This window comes from Toxorhynchites rutilus, unplaced genomic scaffold (assembly GCF_029784135.1).
Source record: "Toxorhynchites rutilus septentrionalis strain SRP unplaced genomic scaffold, ASM2978413v1 HiC_scaffold_167, whole genome shotgun sequence".
NCBI classification, from domain to species: Eukaryota; Metazoa; Arthropoda; class Insecta; order Diptera; family Culicidae; genus Toxorhynchites; species Toxorhynchites rutilus.
Genome location: NW_026599726.1, coordinates 3,911 through 25,000, shown reverse-complemented (window position 1 = coordinate 25,000; position 21,090 = coordinate 3,911). Strand labels below are relative to the sequence as shown.

Below are 21,090 nucleotides of genomic sequence, written 5' to 3'. Positions count from 1 at the left end.
TGAGAAATCACTTAAGTTGGATGCAGTTCTACTTTAGGTGAATAAATTCAACGAAAATATGAATATAATCATTATAGAAGTTCACGCTAGTGTAAACGGTTGATGCGATTTCTATAAATCTCATCATATTTCTTCACATGAATATATCACTGGTCTAAACCCACCCTTAAACAATATTAACATGATATATTCAACAGCTTCAATTTTTTTTCCAGGACCTATGATTAACATTATTGAGAATTTTAAGAGCTTCCAATTCGTTCCCCAATTTCTCGACCATAGCCAACATATTCATGTAGAATTTGAACAGTCAATCAGGTAAAGATGCGAAAAAAATTCTGATGTAACAGGGTTCAGATAATCGACCCACTGATTCAAGGAGTGAGTTGAACTGCTCGGATCTAAGTGTCGCCAAGAACTCTAAGTGCAGCGATTTCGACGTCATAGCGTATTGTGTACGCTATGTCCAGCTAGGTCCTTCCATGACGAAATTTCAAACAACACTGAACAAAACGCCACGTCCGTTGTAACAGAACGCATGCGTGATCTCCAAATAACCTTTACATGAATCACCCATTATTATTGTTCTGCCTTTGCTCATAAGGAGATTCGTTGAAGTGAGTGAGTAAGTGAGCGAAGAAGTACACAGGGGACACACTGCTTAGCACAAAAACTCGCAGCGGTGTGGCCGGAGCTTCGCAGTGTGCTTTGCTCTGTACTTGGGCTGCACGGAACAGCCGCTGAGGTACGTGAGGCTGTATTTTATTTTGCATCCCGAGTCTCGCTGCTGGCTCGGGAAATGTTTCCCAGCGTTTCAGCGGATTCATATTACGGAGCTAACGCAGAGATAGGTCGGACCGGTGGCGTCGAACGACAGCGCAAAGCACAAGGGGAAATACGTAAAACAGGCGGCGATACGGTATAAAGTGCTTTAGATAGTGGGATCGCGATAGAAATGCAGGGTTAAAACTGATGTTTCCTGTTTTGAAAATAGTTCGGGCTCAAAGTGTGGGATTGTTAGTATCGAATAATTAATGGAAGTTTTTCTAGATCTTTCACAAAGGTTCAGTAATATTCAGAAAATATGTAGATTGAAATGGTTATTCAAAAATATATAAGCTATCCGTATTGTATTACTTACAATAAGCTATAGTATTCACATGCCTAATGTTTTGAATCTTACCTGAAAAGAAAAAAGTAAAAAAAAAATATTAGTTCTGTGTGATTCATGTGTTTAGAAAGACAATTTTGAGAATATCTAAGCTATTGCCACCACAATTTTTTTTACTGAAAAATAAATGGAAAGGTGTAAGTAACTAGCCAAAACTAACTGGAACAAAATCAGTTGAAAAGAATAATCAAAATCAATTGTTTAATCTCAATTGAGGTAACCCTCAACCTTCAAACTGACAGTAAAAAGAGTAGATTCACAATTTTTATTCTTGAAATACAGTAGAACCCCGATTATACACGAGCGGATTATTCTCGACAGAATATTGTCAATGAAGGATTCTGAAAGTGAATCCATCAACTGCTTAACGGACACGCATCCATTTACTCGCCTTTGAAACAAACAGAACAAATGCATGAGTGAATGCCATTGATAAAATCCGTTGACTGGACGGTGGTTGGAAAAAGACTATGTGCTAGAAATTGCGAATCGTCCCTTTAATCTAAATAAGTTATCAACGGGAGGAGCTCAAATTACAATATTTCTCTGGATATTGTAACCCACAGATGCATAAGTAGAACCTTTTTGACAGCATGGATATATAAGCACACAACTGTGCAGAATAAATGTATGACAAATGGAAATGCTTCCAATTTTCGTTAATTTTAACCATTTACGGATTAGGGAATTGTAATCTATGGCATACTACTGACCAAATCTTCACCATGCGGCAGATCCTCCAGAAATGCCGTGGGTACAGAGTCCCTACGCACCATCTATTCATCGACTTTAAACCCGCATACGATTCACTAACACGAAAAGAGCTGTGAAGAATCATGGACGGAAACGGCTTCCCCGAGAAGTTGACAAGACTGGTTGAGGCTACGATGGATAGAATACAGTACTGTGTGCGAATAACGAGTGGATTATCTGATTCATTCGAGTCCCGCAGATCCAGTCAATTCATCTGCTTCGCTGATGACGTAGACATTGTCGGCAGAACATTTGAGACGGTAACTGTACATTACACCAGACTTAAGCACGAAGTAAAAAGGATTGGACTGAAAATCAATGCGTCTAAAACCAAATGCATGTTGGATTCCGGATCCGAGCACGACAAGACCCGATTAGATAGTAGTGTAATGATCGACGGCGATGAGTTCGAGGTAGTGAACCAATTTGTCTACCTTGGCTCAATGGTAACGCCTGACGATGATATCAGCCGTGAGATCCGGAGACCACGACGAGGAGCTCAACGAGTAAGGCGGTTAGACTAAGTGGAGCATGACATGGTAAGCACGGAATGCCCGCGGAATTGGAGAGAGAAAGCCACGAACCGAGTTAATTGGGGAAAAATGTGAATTAAATAAAAATAAATGAAAAGGAATTAAAATAAATCTATGGCAAATCAAACAAATCTTATGAAATTTTCGTGGAAATTATGAGGTCACATCCAATGCAAGATGGAAAGTGATGAGGAGAATAGTCATCTCTTTTTTCTATTGCTTTCTCTGTTTGTTCTATTTCAGTAACTGGACACAGAACCACTGAGAGCGAAATTATTCCTCTCGCTTGCGATAAACTTCTACGATTCGTATATTACAAACCTGTCCATATTCCCCCCATCGAAAAAAAAGTTGTACTTTAAGGTCTGTTTTAATTTCAGTAAAAAAAACTCAATCAAATAATCCGAAAAACAGTATATTGAATTGCAAGAAACTGCCTTTAAGTTTTGTAAAGCATGAGTTTCCATCGATAAAATTGAAGTTTTTCTTAACATGTCCGTATTACCCGTAAGGCATAGTATTCACTAATCTTTGTACAGGGGGTGCTCTCACATAAATTCAAAACTGACAACATTTGCATTGAATAATTTTCAACATTAATAACTCTATTGCGAACGGATTTTGATGATTAGAATACTAATCGAATCGAAATTTGATAAAACTTTTTTTTAAATTATTTGTGTGTGGATTTATTTGTTGACGCTAATATTTTTTATTCGTCGCATCATTGAACAGTTCACTGCTCTTAAAAAAATCTGGTATTATTCAAAGTGGCAAACGAATGGAATGAAATAAATTCGTAGTCCTGCGCCAACAATGTGTGGTGTCTTGACCACCTTTTTCTATTTTTTTTCAAAATTAAGATGAACCTAAAAAAGGAAACGAATTTCAAACGCATTTTACGTAGATTCGTGATTGTGATATATGTTATACTATAAATTATTCGAAATTAATCCAGAATATTTCTGAAGCCAGATACACATACCGGCAATAGTTAAATAATTTAACAATTTGGAAAATAGAATAGGATTAATATTTAATTTTCTCGTGTGTACATCATGTGATTTCTTCGTTCTTACATGTACATTATATTTGTGTACAATGTATTGTGAACAAGTATTTTCGCATTAATAAATCCAGAGAATGTCATGTTTTTCTTGTTTATTATGGAATTTCTGGAAAAACTGTTATTGTCAATGTGAAACCAACTCCTAGAAAAAAATTTGTTGGATTGTTTTTGTTTGTCTTAAAATAAAAACTATTTTCTTGATAACGACAATAGTTTATGCTTGAACAAAACAATTATACAATACAGTGGGGTGTATATGTTTGAACGCATTGAGTAAAAAGTTTTCAAAAAACGGTTTAACAAGGAACTCCACTTCTACCACTTCAACTCTTTCAACCCATTTGAAGAATACTAAATCATATTACAAGTTGCAAATGGCCACCATTTGAAGTATTTAAAGAGGAAATTTCTGGATTTTTTTTAACAATTAAAATATCTAAATTTAATAAAAACATCAAAAACAAAAAAATATCTGGAGCGAACGAAAATCACGATGAAACACAACATACTACATGGACTGAAAAGTACCGGGATTTTTAACTATCGTTTTCTGGGCAAAGCTTTATTTATTTTTCAACATAGTTTCCTTCGAGGGCAATACACTTGGCATAGCGAGTTTCCATTATTTCGATTCCCTTTCTGTGGTACGAAACGTCTAAGTCTTCGAAATATGCTTGTCAGCTACTCTGCAGACTGCCTATTTGACTTAGGAGTGTGGTAATGAATCCAAGTTTCATCCATTATCACAAAACGTCGAAAGAAGTCCACCCAATCACGCTTCAACAACACCAAACCGACTGTTGAATCATCAACGCGGCGGTTTTGGTCGATGTAACTTCACTTTACGATCGTTCAAAACGATTCGATACACTTGTTTTACGATTTCTGGATTCGTAACCTCAGTAACCGAATGCTCAGGTAGTGACACTTAAACAACTGTAGTTTGTGAACAAATAAACAGCATCAAATTTGTTTGTTTGAATCTGATGAATTAGAATGGTCCACCTCATTTGATCCGAATTTGGGTCAGATTTACCCATAATAATTGGTTAAATCAAGAATAATCATATTTTTTTTTCAGAAATGTTTATTCATCAGCATTATGACCGTTACTACCACAGTGCTCCCACTGTGCCGTTGCCCAGCGCCGGAGCCCGAGAGCACTGACATTACACACTGAGCACTGCGAGCGATGAGCAGTATTTCTACCAGCAGCGCCGCACCGCCATGTCCCGACAACGATGAGTGTTCGTTGTTGTTGGTGTTGTGTGCGCCGTCGATTTTCATTTCGATTCGGATATCGCTTCTGAGCACCGAAATGTGCTCATTTGCCTCTCGGTGTGCTGTGCGGAGCACTGAAACGATGGCTCCGGCGACAGGGTCTTAGCCAAGTGAGATTCGGAAAGCAAATCGTGACGTTGAAATATTGAGCTCGTTACATCAACCCTGGATGGGCGCATAGCAAGAAAATAACGCAAAACGTTGGATTGGTAGTCTGATGAACATAGCACCAGCACTCTGTTTGTGTCAGGGACTGCGGCCTGGTGCTTATATCACACGAGTTCGGAATAAAATGACGGTAAAGCCGCACACCACCCATCCCAACCCGATGAAGGAGATTTAGGTGTTTTTTCTGTACTGAGGAAGGGGAGGTTTTACAGAGTATCCTGTTAGGTGCAGGCATCGCCAGCATGAATTGGAGGCAACAAAAAAAACAAATGCCGGTAATATTAAGGTACATAGAGAAATGGTCTGCTTTTTGGTCCAACGAATTGGATCGACCGGAGGCACTTGGAGCCATTCAGGCCAATAGCAGTGAAAAGCCAAATGGGTTCCCAGTCGGAATTGAGAAAACGATGTTGGTTTGAGCTGCGCTGTCAGATTTCCAACTGCTGCTACACCGCACACCGGAGAAGGAAGCTTCGTGTTTCAGACTAGGGCCGACAGTCTCTCCTCCTGATGGGAGTTCTCACAGTATGTAACAAAATTATTCGAACATTTCTTTCGATTTTGTCGGGCAATATTTTTCGCATTTCACATAAAACGAGAAATATTTTTAGCCCCTCGTTTTTAGTAGTTTGCTTTTTCCCGTCAGAACGATTTGGTACCGCGCTTCTCGGTGAAGGGTCGTCACCTCATATTGCAACGTGGCCTTCTCCCTCTCGCTTTTGCTCTCCACTGTGAAACAATTTCAACTTTATCGCTTTTTTACTCATCATATCTTTTTGTTTAGTTCCCCAGTCATTCCATATTATTATGCTTTTTTTGCCGATCTCGCTGCTTTTGAGCGAGCGAACAGCATTTGACCCATGAAATTGTGCTTCATGGCATGCACAGTTATAACGCAAGTGGCGAAAGAGTGAAAACTGCGAAATGATTTATTCGATCGCGAGCGCAGACCAGTGTGCGATTTCAGCTGCGGGAAAAGCGCACTCAGTGTATAAAAGATATAAATTTGCGCTATTTATTACGGAGAGCGAACCATGTGAGAGAGTGGCTTATCTGACAGCTGAATTTAGCGAGAATTGATTTTACTCGTGTCATAATTAAGCCATATGCCCAACACGGAGCAGCATCCCTTGCGGAGAAGAGGGGCATCTTCTCGCAATTAAGAAAACAAACAAATATCGGAGGTATCGATCAGATATGTCTTCCCTCTGCGCCCCTCCCTCCCATAATCACTTGAAGTAACTTGAAGAGGCACAAATAGCAATGCAAACCTCGAACTCGAAAGTACCCAGCCTGTGCGCAATCCATCATCACCGCATGAAAACAGGTTATGTATTTATTTGAATGTCAGAGAGTTTTCAAGCAGCTGTCAGGAATTGACAATGGGCCGATAGTATGAAGAGGACGAGAGTGGAACTCTCGCAGCGTGCATGTTTATTACCCTGGAAATACGATCCACCTGAAAAATATGCATCGGGAATGGGCCAGTAATAAGTGAAATGATCTTCATTTGCAGGGGCCATTCGTCGGTTTAGAATGGAATTCGTCGATGCAAATGTAGTGTTGGATGTCAATGCAATATCGGATTTTTTTTCCCTAGTGTCTAAACGATTTGAAGGAATACTTCAGGAATATTTTTGACGTAGGACTACGTCTTTCATTTTCTATAGTGGGGTGTAAGTTTCGAAAACGAGGAGAAACATTGGAGAAACGGAATTTTATATCTCTTTGCCGACTGAACGGAATCTTATGATAATTGCTTCATTCGAAAGATAAAATTCCTAGGCGTTGAATGCTTGTTGCTTATTGATCAAGAAACTTGTTTCAATAGTGGTTGTGACGAGCGCCGGTGATGGGGCAATCTTTCTTTACGTGATTCTTTCGAAATTATGTGATTTTTATTTACGCGATTTGCTCGAAATTACAGGTTTTTTAAAGCGATTTTTTTTGCGCGCACGCATCAGTCGCGTAAAAAAAAGAATTCAGTGTATTATGAAGAAGATGAGCAACAACACGAAAGCTCCTGCTACTGCCGGTGCAGCTGTAGCAAAACAAAACAAATGAAAAATAATGAAAAATCGCTGCAAATCGCCAGCAAATCAAATCGAGTTCTTTTCAGAACTCCGAATTGCTTTAAAGCGAAATAGTTTATAGAATACTGAGATCAAATCTTTTTTTTTTTTTTTTTTTTTTTTATCTGTATTATAGTGACTTTCAACTCCTTTGTCTGGTTCGTCACTTTTTACTACCATTTTTGGAAGAATGTCGGGAGTGAGAGTTGAACTCGTGACCTTTAGCGTGAGAGGCATGGATGTTACCACTACGCCAGATCGGCTCCACAGATCAACTCTATTTAAAACAAAAATTGCAAAGTTTCCAAAGTTCTAGAACAGTGGTACTCAAATTTTTTTTTCGGAAGGACCACAAACACCTGCTAGTCATGGTGTCGCGAGCCGCAAACAAAAATAAATAAAGAAGGATGGTGTCCAAGACACGATCGCATTGTTTAACGTACCTACGAAATTATAAACGGCGAGAGACAAACATTATAGAAATACAATAATGGAACTCTTTAGCAGTGGTGCCTTGTGGAGCTCTCGCACCCGGTGTGAAAGTGTCTGGTTGCAACTCTACTACTTCGGGTTTTTTTTTGTGGTTATTCAAAAAGAAACCTCATAAAACGACCAAAAATATATTTTATTGAAAACATAACAAGCTTACTCAACATGTATGGTTTAAAAATACACTTTATTAAAGTTATTTACAAACATATCAGAAATTTACTCTTCAACACTGATTGGAGTAAAATTATTCCTTTCTGGCCCAGTTACCGAACGAATACTGTATCATCATGTACAGGGCAGGCATGAGAAAGTGGAGAACAAATTTTTGACCAGTTTTGCGTGACTTCTTCTTGTTCTGAATATTTTTCTTTCGCTACATACAAGTTTGTTCGATGACGTTGTGCACAAAGCGAACGACAACCTTGCTTTGCTAGCCGTTACTTGCATCACCCGTGACTTGCAGCAATCATGACTCGAATGGAATTTCATGCAGGTACCCATAGAGGAACTGGTACAAATTCGGTACCCCATTTTGTTTTTTTGGACTTAGCTTTTGGCCAATGCTCGAAATTTCTTCATATCACGTCAGCTTATGAAGGGATCTATTGCGGATATTTCTCCGCAAACCGATTTCAAAAATCTTGATTTAGCTCGGAGCTTTGAGCATAGAAGTGAAACAACTCAAATTCGAGTACCCGAGATGCCTGGGTATAAATTTGGAAGTGGAGTACACTATCTTACGTAAATTAACTCAACTTTGACGAAAAAGCATGTAATTTTACAAAACAAAGAGGAACAAAAAAGCGATTTTTCAAGAAAAAGTGAACAAATTTCGTCTTGGTTTATTTCTAACTAAAAAAGTAAAACGAATCAAAAGCCTTTACAAAAGTCGCAAGCGTAGTTGCTGCATGGGCATGCAATACTTAGCATAGTGTATCATCAACACTATGTTTACATTGGGGTGCTAAATTACCCGCATTCCGAATTTTCACTTTGGAATGAAATCTATGAAATTTGTGATGAAAGTCTCGATACACTTACTCGAATTCGTTGAAGAACATCAATTTTTCGATCCAAATCAGCTTCAATATTTAAAATCGATTCTATTATATTATAATTCGATTATTTTCATTTCACTATTATATTTCACTATTCGATTTTTAATGATTTTTCAAAAGACGGACATGAAAAATTTCCGAGATTTCAAAAACAACAAAACTAGATTTTTTTTTAAACACAGATATTTTGGGTTTTTGGCATCTAACGTTTGTTACTACATTACTAGAACACTTTTCTTATTCACCACCAGAGTGCGCTCATTACCGTCGGAGATCAGGGTGGGTACCAAATTACCCACGGGGTACCGAATTTGTACCAGTTCCTCTATTCATAGATTTTTGTGATTCCAATAATTTGTTATTGTTGTCATATAAATTATAGAGACTTTAAACTTTTTCAGTTCATTCCTCTTTATCAATAGTTTGCTTCAGAGCATTTAACTCGTAGACATTTTATTTTTTTAATGAAGTGATTATCATGTCACTCCGTTCAATCAGTCGTTCAGTCGTTCAGAAATAATATGAAAAATTCAATTATTCGTTAAATTATTGAACAAAACATGAGAATTAAGCAGAAGAAAATATTTTGAAGCATTCATGCCAATTGTAGTGATTAGACGTATTCACGGTGCTAACGGAAAATTTTCTTGCAGCGTAATTTATAGCGTATACCACCTATTTGTTTTGAAGATCCCTCGATTACTTTCATAAATACAAAATCAATAAATATAAGTTATTCTGAGCGACTTTCTCTTCATTTGTGTGAAATGAGACATACGGCCTGTGGCGATTCCCAAGTTTGGCCCGTGTACGAGGCAGTAGTGGAGTATTTTTATCGAATAAGCTGGTGGTAAATTTAAATTAAGCGTGCTATCGCTTGGTTTTCACCAGTGTACAACTATTTGAATACTAAGGAAAGTGATCACCCCTAGGCCTAGGAAAGAAAGCGCTGTAACAAAACATATAGAGTAGTGCGGGGCAAAGGTGCGCATTGGCCTTTTTGTAACAAACGAACATGAAAATTCGGAAATAGTGTATTCGTTTGAAACATTATTACACCAGCTGATCACACATATAAACATGATGCAAAAAGTTATGAGGTAAGAAGAGTTTTGCGTTATTTTGATCTATTTTTTTAATTTTGGGGATGGCGATTTAGTTACCTTGAATAACTGGAAAGTTCGAAACTGCATTGTCAAGGAAACCTTTATTCTGTAGTATATAATAGTGCATATTCGTTCTTGTGAAAAAGTTGATGAGCTTTTTTTTAAAAAATTCTATAAGTTGAAAAATTGCTTGTGGGGTAAAAGTGCGCAGTGGCTGTGGCACAAAAGTTCGCACCGTCGTTTTGCTCTCAAAAAAAATTATAGAATATTTTCAACCAAATTTTTAACAAGACCCACAAGAAGAGAACTAATTTCAATAAATGCACTCCAGGAATGTCCGAAATGGCCCGACAGGGGCTTCGAGAGGGAGTCTTGAAGCGTCGGATTGGGGCAGTCCTCGGTACTTCTGAATCAGATCTGAGGAAGAGGGTTATATCAGTAAGTGATTTATGATTTGGATCTTCTTTTATTGATATTTATGCTTCTGCTGGGATGTGCCAGTGTGCACTCAGGGCAGTTCAGAGGATCTGGCGAACCATTGCAAAGCATTGGACAAAGCTTTCTATGGTATGGCTCTCAAAGATTTACGACGCCTGGCGTTTGATCTTACAGAAGTTAACAACCTCCAGCACGAATATTGTGATTTTGTTTTCACAATGAACTTCAAATATTGCTTTTTGACGTAGAACTATGTCTTTCATTAAGGGTGCCAAATCAGAGAATAGGTCACGTTTTTATGAAATAAAGTTAACGTTAATGATTATTTTTGCCGCGAACGGATTTGGCGATTTACATACCAAACGAATCGGAAATTCCCTTAGATTTGTTTAATATGCTATACATTACAATCCTATAGACTGTATATACTTAAAATTGATGAAAATTGGAAGCGTTCCCATTTCCTCATACATTTGTTCTGTCTATTTGTGTGCTTTCCCGAACAGAGTTGTCAATCACGAGCAACGAAGGGGAAACCGTAAGATGTAAAGTCTCCGTGAACAAAGGAAAAGAAGAAGAACGAAGGGGAATATTTGCCTAGAGTATAAACAGTTGATCTCACTGAGGCAAACTTATTCTTGGTGAGTAGTGATCCCCGATTTTTGAAATTAATCGTTCATCAGCTAATCGAATACTTTTCAGCAGTTTGTTATTCGATACGATTAGTCGCCCCAAATAATCTATTAATCGATTAATCGTCACACTAGGAGAAATAATTATTTAGACTAACATTTCTCGTTTGCTAGAAAGCCATCCGGAATCAAAAAAGTGTTCATTTCGTCTGAAAATCTATTATTCTCCTTCACGCTCCCCTAAAGTCGTAAACGAAGCTCAATTCGCGTTGACGGAATTGAGCTTTGTTTACGAATTTAGGGGAGCGTCAAAGATAATGATTGATTTTCAGGATAAAACTGCAGCCGCCGTATGTTTTTTTCTCTCTGGATTTGGATCGATTAATCGACGTAAATTATTCGTTCGCTTCGATTATCGGTTGTGCAGTATTCGTTCGATTAATAATCGATTTCTGTATGAAGTATTCGATTAATCGATTAATCGAACGATTATCGGGGATCACTATTGGTGAGGACACCGACTGGACAACATCGTTGCTGGGCGAGCTGGATGGCGAGGGATCGAGTGTCTTTCTAAAGGCAATGGAGGCGGAGGATTAGCATGAGGAAAGAGTCGAGTTTTCCAAGGGTCTTTTTGAACACTAGAGACAAATGAACTAAACATTTTGAAGCCTCTTTAATTCAACAAAGAAGATGAAGAAGAAGGCAAACTTTCATTCTTCGTGAGGAAATTGACTGAACAACATCGCTGCTGGGCGAGCTGGACGGCGAGGGTCGAATGCCTTTCTCAAGGCAATGGGGGTGGAGTAATTTGATGGATAAAGTAAAGTTTTCCAATGCCCTTTTTGAAGGTTAAAGACGAATGGACTGAAGATGTTTAAAGTCTCTCTAACTCAACAAGCAGGGAAAGAAGGCAAATTTTCAGTCTCGTTCTGTATTCAAAGCTATGAATATCACTTGTTCTTCGTTTCGGATTGAGCTGTGGACGCGACCAAATTACATTGCAATCATTGCATCAAACTGACGCCATTGCATTAAGGTTCTAAGCTACACAGTTGTGTGGGGAATCATCAAGCTAGGCTATCGTTAGCTCACCAAGAATATAAATGTTCTGGAATTTTTCGGTGATTTGGTTTCGCATGACGGTGGGAAAACTCTCTCCACAAAGGATGACAGCTAAGCTAACCTAGACTGGCAATATCAACAGAAAGGGCTTCTGTTGAGAAGAGTGCACAACGGAGATAAGTGTGTGTATATTTGGTTGCTTCAAACCATCGATATATGGATATTTGTGTGCGTACGTGCGTGCTTCATAACCCGTACGTAAAAATAGTGCATCTTCGCTACGCTAACACCTCATTTGTATCTGCTCTCGTGTGCATTGGCCCTGTAACGATTCCTATTTTTTATGCTATGATTGCCGATTGTTTTTTGTTGAAAATTATGCAGTCGTAATGATAAATATAAACAAGGAGGGAAGATAGCGGGAGGGAAATATTTACGCTAGGGTATAATATAATGGTAATGAATATCTGCTGAGGCAAATATTCAGCCTTTTCCAAGCAGTTAACATCGTTTGTTTTCTGTCATTAATGCATTGAACTGGGGCTATGGTGAAGCAGATGTTAAGGTTGTGCACCAAAAAATTATTTGGGGAATACCAAGTTATTCAATAAGTTATAATGGGAACCCATTTCACGCTAATCTTGATCATAATGAAGCAGTGCTACTCTTTTCGAGGTTGTTGAGATTAACAGATAGAGTTTATTTCGTTTATTTAGTCACCAAGAAAGTAAATGTCGTTCTGGAATTTTGTATGTGATTTGGTTTCGCTTGGCAGTAGCAAAACTTTATCCACAAAGGATGACAGCTGCGCTTATCTTGTGCGAGCACAAAAATGTATTATCAAACAATTATCGTCAAATGATTCTACAATAAAAAAAAACATTTCAGGGCGACCAAACTGGTAGAATGGTTGATTAAAAATTTTCATAGCATTATAAAATAATATCCACAGTTATAAACAAGCAACTTGAATTAAACTACAGCGTAGTTCTACGTCAACAATGCGGTCGTGTCTTGAACATATCCTCCTATATTTTGAAATTGCAATTCCAAAAGTCCAATTAACTAAATGTCGAATTAGAGGTAACTTACTGTACATGCAAGGTTATTAGGCAATACCTAATAACATAATATGTCTGTTGTCATACGATTCATCACGATTACGATATACGATCACGATATACGATTCATCACTGCCATAAAAAAATGGCGGAAAATATTAAAGTAAAATGTTCGACCCGTAGAAACACCATTTTTGTATGTATATAGTACCTTTATAAACATTTATGTTTGTACAAATAGGAATTAATCAATTGACTTTTGGGGATATAAATGTTTGATATGAATGGTGGCGACGGTTATAAAATTGCTCCGATGGGATTTGAACTCCGGTTGTTTGGATTATCAAGCCGCAGCTATCTCGTACGGCTATCTGAAATATGATTCTAGGGCAATTAAAGCTCTTACATAGAGTTGCAATCGGATACGTCATTCCTGATTGTTTATTGTGCTTTAGTGGAAATATCGCAAAATTGATATAGAAATGGTTCAATAAAGTTCAGTACTACATGTTCCAAGTAATCAAATAATAGAAGTAAAAAAAGTCATTCATATTTTAACTATTTAAAACTGCCTTCGGGCCTGCCCAGCAAACGTAAAATCGTAAAAAAAATTCGAGAATTTGTATCCGAGACACGACCGTCTAGAACGTAGGAACTACGCAATCTTTTTTCTTTTGAAATTTGATGGTTTATCATTTCGAATATTATTTGCGAATACGTCGAAATTTCATAAATAACTCTTTAGTAAAAAGCTCCGGGGACCCTGAAAAGGTTTAATGGCATGCGTAGTTTTGTAGAATCATTTCGAGAAGCAACGATCATTTTTTGCCTTTGCGAGTACAATACAATAATTGGTCATATGTCGCAATTCGTTTCTTTATATCAATGCACGCATTGCACTTCATATTAACGAGAGGCATCTTTCGTGCATCGCCATCAAAGACGAATGAATTCTCTGAGTTTCAAGTGTTTATAATTCAAAAGAAGAAGAAGAAGAAGTGCATCGCCATTTAACAAGCATCAAACACGCGTCTAACAGATGCACACAGTTGCAGTGCTAAAAATGAAACATCGCGAGAATTACCGTTTATGAAAAATCGTTTCTCGACTCTCGGTCAAAACCGTCAACAATGTTTCTAAGTTCTAAGTTTTGTGCAATGGAAACAAGCTACATACAAAAAAAACCAAACCCTGATGTTTATAATCATTTGTACTCTTCTCTTTTTTCGCCTGCTTTGCCATGACTCGGATGGTTGTGTTAATTGCAATACCAGATGCACTTCAAGTGAAATATTCGCTAGCGTTTACAGCTCGAGGGGAAACATTAAACACAAAACGATCAGAATAAGCGACCTGTTTTGTTTCGGGCACAGAAAGATTCTGAAAATTTTCCTCAGAGTTGATGCAATACTTATACGCTAGCGGCAGCTTACTTACTATGCAAGGGTGGAGTTTACTTCTCAAATTTTCTCTTTTCGCTATCCCCCTTCGTTGTTTCTGTTCTAACGGCTGCATAAGTTACCCGTTATTGACAGCTCTGTTCGGGAAAGCACACAAATTTACAGAACAAATGTATGGGAAAATGGGAATGCTTCTAATTTTCATCAATTTAAACCATATACAGACTATGGGATTGTAATGTATAGCATATCCAACAACAAAAATCTTATAAAATTTCCAATTCGATTGGTATACAAAACGTTTAAATCCGTTCGTAGGAAAAATAGTTATTAACGTTAACTTTATTTCATAAAACGCGACCTGTTTTCTCATTTGGCACCTTTAATGTAAGACATAGTCCTACGTCAAAAATTTAAAATTGGAGGCGATATAAACATAGTGGAAAAAATATATTCGTCGATGTAAACAAGCGGTGAAAAAGGAGACACTTTTCGACGAGTGATTTGTATGAAGTTCCACTGCCGTGCCTGCAACCAAACCAGAATTGTTTTTCTACAATTCCATCTTTCCAAAGGAAATTTTTTTTTTTCGGCCAGATACCCAACCCCGCCTTAAGGCGGATTACTGGTTTTGTGGTATAAATAAAAAATTCGTGCATTTAAAAATTGCCGTTATGTTTTTCGATTCTCCCATAAAAAATATGATCTACTATAGTTTTATGGCGCAAATAAAAAAAATTGGTTTCAGATGGTTAAATTACAAGATGCTCGTACGAATGTACATATCATAAATTCTCATACCAAACTAGATATTAGCTAAAAGTCATTGTGATCAAACCGAAACTATAAAAATGCATCCAATTCCATCTCCAAGTCGACAGTTTTCAACAAAGTCCCAATTCTGCGAGATCTCCAATTTGTCGTTGTTGATGGAGCAATTTACAGCTGGTACAAACCCGATGTGTTTCTGTTTTGTAGAGTAAGCTCTTTTGGGACGCGAACACTGGCGCTTTGTGTGTATATTAGCGATGAAAAACAACTGTTCCCTACCGAAGTGGATGATTGAGTGGCTTGGTTGCAGGTTTTTTTTCATCCACTTTCTGGTTGCATTTCTTTCGCGGTCGTTGTTAGCAGCTCGGAAGTTGCATTAAATCATCACCACCACCATCATCTTAGTGCGAATGGATGGGAGATGAAACAAAAACAGTTTTGTTATTTTGGTAGTTGATGTTTTAGCAGGTTGGCAAATGAAAATATTCCAACGATGTCACTGAGTAATCACACTGCGAGCACTAATGCGCACACTGTATCTGCATATCTATATTCCAACCACGACCCCATACACTGCAAATAAATCAGCTGTTTTAACTACGGAATGACGTTGCGCCTTAGACATAAACAAACTAATCGGCGAATCGTTGCCGGGCGAGCGTTGACCCTCGCCATCTGTTTCTCTGCGTGAACTTGTGATGCTTTCTACTCATTTTCTCACTCAATTTATACAACAGTGACCCCCTACCCTTCTCTCCTGTAACAACAAGAGGCGGCTACTTTTATTCCCCATATCATATTGCATCAAATGATTCATAATGGCTTTCGTAATGATTAGCCATTTGTTTTTATTTTTCACTTGCCCTTATTCAATCCATTCGCAGCACGAAGAAGCAGCAGTGGGAAAATTGCTTGGAAATGTGGTGTAACGTCAATTGAGTGAGTGCTTCTTCTCCTCCGCACATATTTTGCGATATATCGTTTGCCATTTGCAGCGATATTTCATTCAAATCAAAAGGTAAAAGTAATTAGCAGATATTAACTGTTTACTAATTAAAGTAGCGGCGGAAACAAAAAGAAACAGAGTCTCTCTTCCCCCATATCAATCATTTTTCGAGTTCATTGGGCTAAGCCGCTCTACCGAACGCAATTGGCATTTTTGGTTTATTTTTACCCACTGTTCGGCGGTTTAAAGACGCTCTGTAATTAGCCCACTGTTTAAGCTTTCGATAATATTTTTTCCCTGCCGGTGTCTCTCTTCATTTGCCTTGCCGCGCCGTTAGTTACGCCGGTACGGTTCTGGCCGGTATATGTTTGATTACTTCATTCAACGTTAAGCGCACCCGAAAGCCAACCGAAAGCAGTATTTGATTGGTGCATTTATTTTTTGTGTTTATGATGACGGTAGACAATCTTCTCAGTTTATAATTTGTATGACCATGGCTCGGCATAATCATTATCAACTGAGGATAGTCTCGGCCTATGAAGAAAATCCGTATTTCCGTACATTTTCGTATTCAATTGGAAATTACTTTTGGCTTCTTCACGCAGTTTCTCCTTCAACATGACTTAATAGTCAGTCGGGGTTAGTCGATATCTCCCTCTACGACTCGACTATTTCATTTAATTATTTCTAGTCAAATGGACTTCATTGTATTTTGAAGTAACACCAGACCCCCCCAAATTAATTCGTTTCTCTCTCTCATGTATCACATATGCATGTATCGATGTTTGAGTTCAACGTGGTTTGACATATACTACAGGTGAGCTAGATTTTTTTGTATCGCACACGAAAATTACTCACGCGTGCACAGAAAATAGCGTGCAGTGTTGTGTTCAGAATCACTGCCAAATTCGTGAATTTTGTTGATATAAACCCGTTTTTCTGTGTTTTCTACACCAAATTGAACTCGGAGACAAAGTGAACTAAAATTCTGTTTAGAATTCCTCCCAAACTGCACTTTATTTTGCACGTTATTTACTAATACTAACGCGAGGACCTTTATAGCATACCTGATAACTGTCTAAGTTTGTTGGTTTGAGTTCTCGGTGAGTACACAATAAACCGTCCATTAATTGTGTAATTACTTTTTTGCACCAGGAATCATGTTTTCGTTTCACTTCAAATGGACTTTTAAAAATAAGATTGTATACACGGGTAAAGAGATTCGTGTCAGGGAGAAGTAGAAGTGTAGATTGAAGTCAGTTGAATGGAAAGGCAGATTTGTATTCATCAGTCACCGTCAATTAGAATAATCATTGACTAGAATAGTTCATCAGTCATCCTCGCTCTTACACGCTCGTCGATTCATGTCTAGCCAATTCAATGCATGTTGTTGACGGCGAATGCCGAAGTAGTCCTAGTCCATGCGAAGAGACTGAGAGGAGAGTCGATATTCATTTTTCATTTTCGAAGATTTCGTGCCCAGTTTATGACATACCAATTTGCTATAATATGGAGATCTTCCATTTAACGCTTAATTAGAAGTGTAAACATTGAATTACGATAGGGAATTTGGCGGACCGATTTTGATTTTACTCCCATGTTTGGGCTATGAGGAGGCCTTTAGAGATGTTTTCAGCGACGAGAATGAAAATAGACCCTTGTTTTTTTAGCTGTATGCATAGGGTCATCGTTTTATTGAAATATAAACCCAGTCTTGTACTCACAATTGTTGCTCAGTGATTGTCTTAAGGATTCACAAGAAAAAATAGAAATTTAAGGAAATCGGACCATGAAATCAAAGTTTTTTCGTACATCTTTCAGCCTGCTCGTAGTCTCTGAGTAGTAGGCGTTGTTAGTTCGATTGAAATTCGTAAGACATCTAGTACAAATGTAAGTGTAACACTATCTGGTATCGTTTTGCTGAAAACAGTTCCAAAGCCAGATTATTTTTCCATTATTCATACATTAAAATCAATTGTCATAAACGTTTGTCGCGCAACGAAAACGGATCGTCCAATTTGAGCTGTCTGTGTTGATGCATTTATTCGTAGCTTTGTGTTCCGTTTGCTTTGAATCAAAAATGTCAATTCATTCACCGTCCATATATATTTTCCTATATTTTATCAATACAGAACGTAGGGCTATCATGGCACATGACACAGGGAACAGTTTTCAGCATATCCTTCTTCCACGGGTCACCAAATTATTATCATATAATTTGATTATGGAATTTTTCAAATATATTCAAAATTATTATGCATCATTAATATGCAAGAGCCTAACGTAATCCTACATCAACTACGCGGTCGTGTCTCGGACTCAACCTTCTTGCTTGTAAATTTTTTAATGCTCAAGTTTTCCGACACTGTGCTCTATCTGGAAGGCGGTGTACATCGAAACTTCAGAAAAAAATTAAAGAAATCCAAAAATCCTTGATCAAAATAACATTAGGATTTGTTCGGAACATTTCGTATGAAGATTTGGTTCTCAAACGACGGAAAGATTGATGTCGAAAGAGATAGCTCTTTCAGATTGGTTTCGAAACAAATGACGCTTTCACTTTTCATTGTCGGTAGTTTTGAACCAAACGTGGATATATGAACACGACACGCCATCACAATCATTATCCAGAAACTGTGATTGTTGGAACTGGTGTGTAAACATGAATAAAGCACATTAGCGAATCGATCATGTAGTATACAATATTCAAACCGCAGCGAAAAAGTTACTGCTATAAATTATATGTGAGTGCTTGAGAACGTTCATATGTATACAAAAGTTTTACGTATCCTCCACCTGCCGCAATTAAATCCACACTTTTCACAACACTAATTATTACTACCCCTGTGACAACCTTATGCGAATATCGCAGCTGAACTCGGATTTTGCCACTTTCCCAGCACAAATAACAACTTCACGTGTTCCGTTCAATGACAACAAATGTGTATCAAAACTTCTTTCGGAAGAGGATACAGTTACAATCCCTTGGTACAAAACAAGGTGCCCACGTTCTCTTTGAATCAGTTCACACTAGATAACAATATGGCAAAGCTGGTAAGCTACGTCCAATCCGTGTTCGGAAAACACCTCGACTACGATCAGTCGCACGATCTCTTCAGTCACTTCATCTGGGTTCATCACTACACCGCGGGAATAGGACTTCGTCGGCCGGAGGATTGGTTGATTCGTACTTGTTTCCGAGCCGTGGGAGCGTTCTTCGCTCTTCAGCAGGTTGTCCTCGTTCGTGATACATTTGTGGCCATCGGATATCCCGACGACCGTGCGGTTCGAATTGGAATGATGTTTCTTTACTCGTTTCTATCGATGCTGAAGCTGATAGTGTTGGACGCCTGTTACGAGCACTTTCTACAAATCAGGACTTATTTGAACTCGAGGGCAAGACGTCAATGTGGAGGACCGGAAGCGGATCGTTTTAGACGGGATTGCTTTAAGATGTCGGTCAGAGGCATTCTGGTCACCGAACTTCCGGTGAATCTAGTTTCACTGGCATGGGCTTTCATGGGGAAGGAAGAGTATTTCCATTTCACGGTAGATCTCGGATCAAGATTCCAATGGTGTTCTGCTGCGATTGATGCTATCTATGGTTTTCCGTTGATATACTGGAACAACGCGGCCTGGATTATCTCCTTCACGGTTATCGCTATTTTGCAATACTTTGTCGGAGAGCTGACTGTCATCGCAAAGTCGTTCGACACTGTTCTGGAAAATGCTGAGCGGGATGGCGAGAAGCTGCAGCTAACCGGGTTGGAGCGTGAGAAACACTTTTGGGCTTCGTTTGATCGACGCTTCAGAGCAACGGTTGCCGATTACGAAGAGTTCTTATCGATGACGAAAATCCTACGGAAACTAACGACATTTATCTTTCTGTTACAAGTGCTCACAACCGAGAGTCTTCTGGCGGTCACAGTCGCTACATCGTTCAACCTGACGTTTCAAGTGGCGACGGCCCTTGCCTATGCTATTGTTTTTCTGATTGAATGCTTCATTGTTTGCAGTTTGATAGAAGCGCTACAGGATCGAACGGAGATGATTTGTGAAACCTTCATCCACTGGGAATGGCCACGGTGGATGGACCCAAACTCGGCGGATAAAACTGCTCGGATACGCCACGTCCGGGCCCTTGTTACGATTTCTACTGCCCACACCCAGCAGAGGTTGCGTTTTCGCTGCGGAGAAATGTTCGACATTTCGATGGAAACCTTCCGGATGGTACTGGAGACTTGCTACACACTGCTGATGTACATCCGGACCGCCGAGAGTGCTAGAGCATCATCATAATTTCGAGACAAAGTGATTTTGCTTGTTTGACCATCAAATGTTTTTCAATATATGAAATAGAGTTGTGGTACATTGTAACTAATTATTGAACATCAGCTACCAATTGGCTTCTGGGAAAAATGTGTTTTCACAAGTAGTAGCTAGTTCGAATGTAGCCGCACACACCGTTTATTTAATCTCAATACAATTCAATAACAAATAAATATTTAAACTCGTGCAGAATAACAAACGCTCAACAATGTTTATTCTACCCTCTGCTGGGTGAATCAGCGGAACAAGTTCACATGAACCATAGCACACAGTTCATCGTACTCGCTGACATTTGGCGTCATCAATGACGATGGACGAGCCCCCTGAAAATGCGCTCCATTTTAAACTCACAACGTCTATTTTCCCACTGCACACCATCACTCACCAATACACAGAGTAAAGATCATCACCATCATCGCTAGCAAATGCAACGCCGCTAGTGAAGACGGAAGATGAAACAGGAAAAAAATACCATAGAGAGTGTATTTCCGATGAGAAACACTTGTTTCAAGTACGCGACCTTGAACAGTCAGGCGATAAAATTTTATAGGTCACCCACCGTCTTTCCTCGCGCGCCCCGCAACACACCACACGCACACACAAACCCTGCTGAATGCGCCGCCACCCCTAACAAATTCGCGTTGAATCTACTTTTAGCTTTCATTTTTTTTCTCTTTTTTTTGTTTGGTTTCGCTCCGCCAACTCAAACTTATTCTCTCCATCCATCCATCCATCCATCCACTCG

General features: G+C 38.7%; 1 protein-coding gene across 1 annotated transcript; it reads left to right on the top strand.

Annotated features, from left to right (window-relative positions):
- Positions 1 to 19,058: 19,058 nt before the first annotated feature.
- On the top strand, positions 19,059 to 20,475 carry LOC129781697 (uncharacterized). The gene has a single exon (XM_055789269.1). It carries the CDS (start codon positions 19,059 to 19,061, stop codon positions 20,313 to 20,315), a length of 1,257 nt encoding a protein of 418 aa, XP_055645244.1. The 3' UTR covers positions 20,316 to 20,475.
- The last annotated feature ends 615 nt before the right edge of the window (positions 20,476 to 21,090 follow it).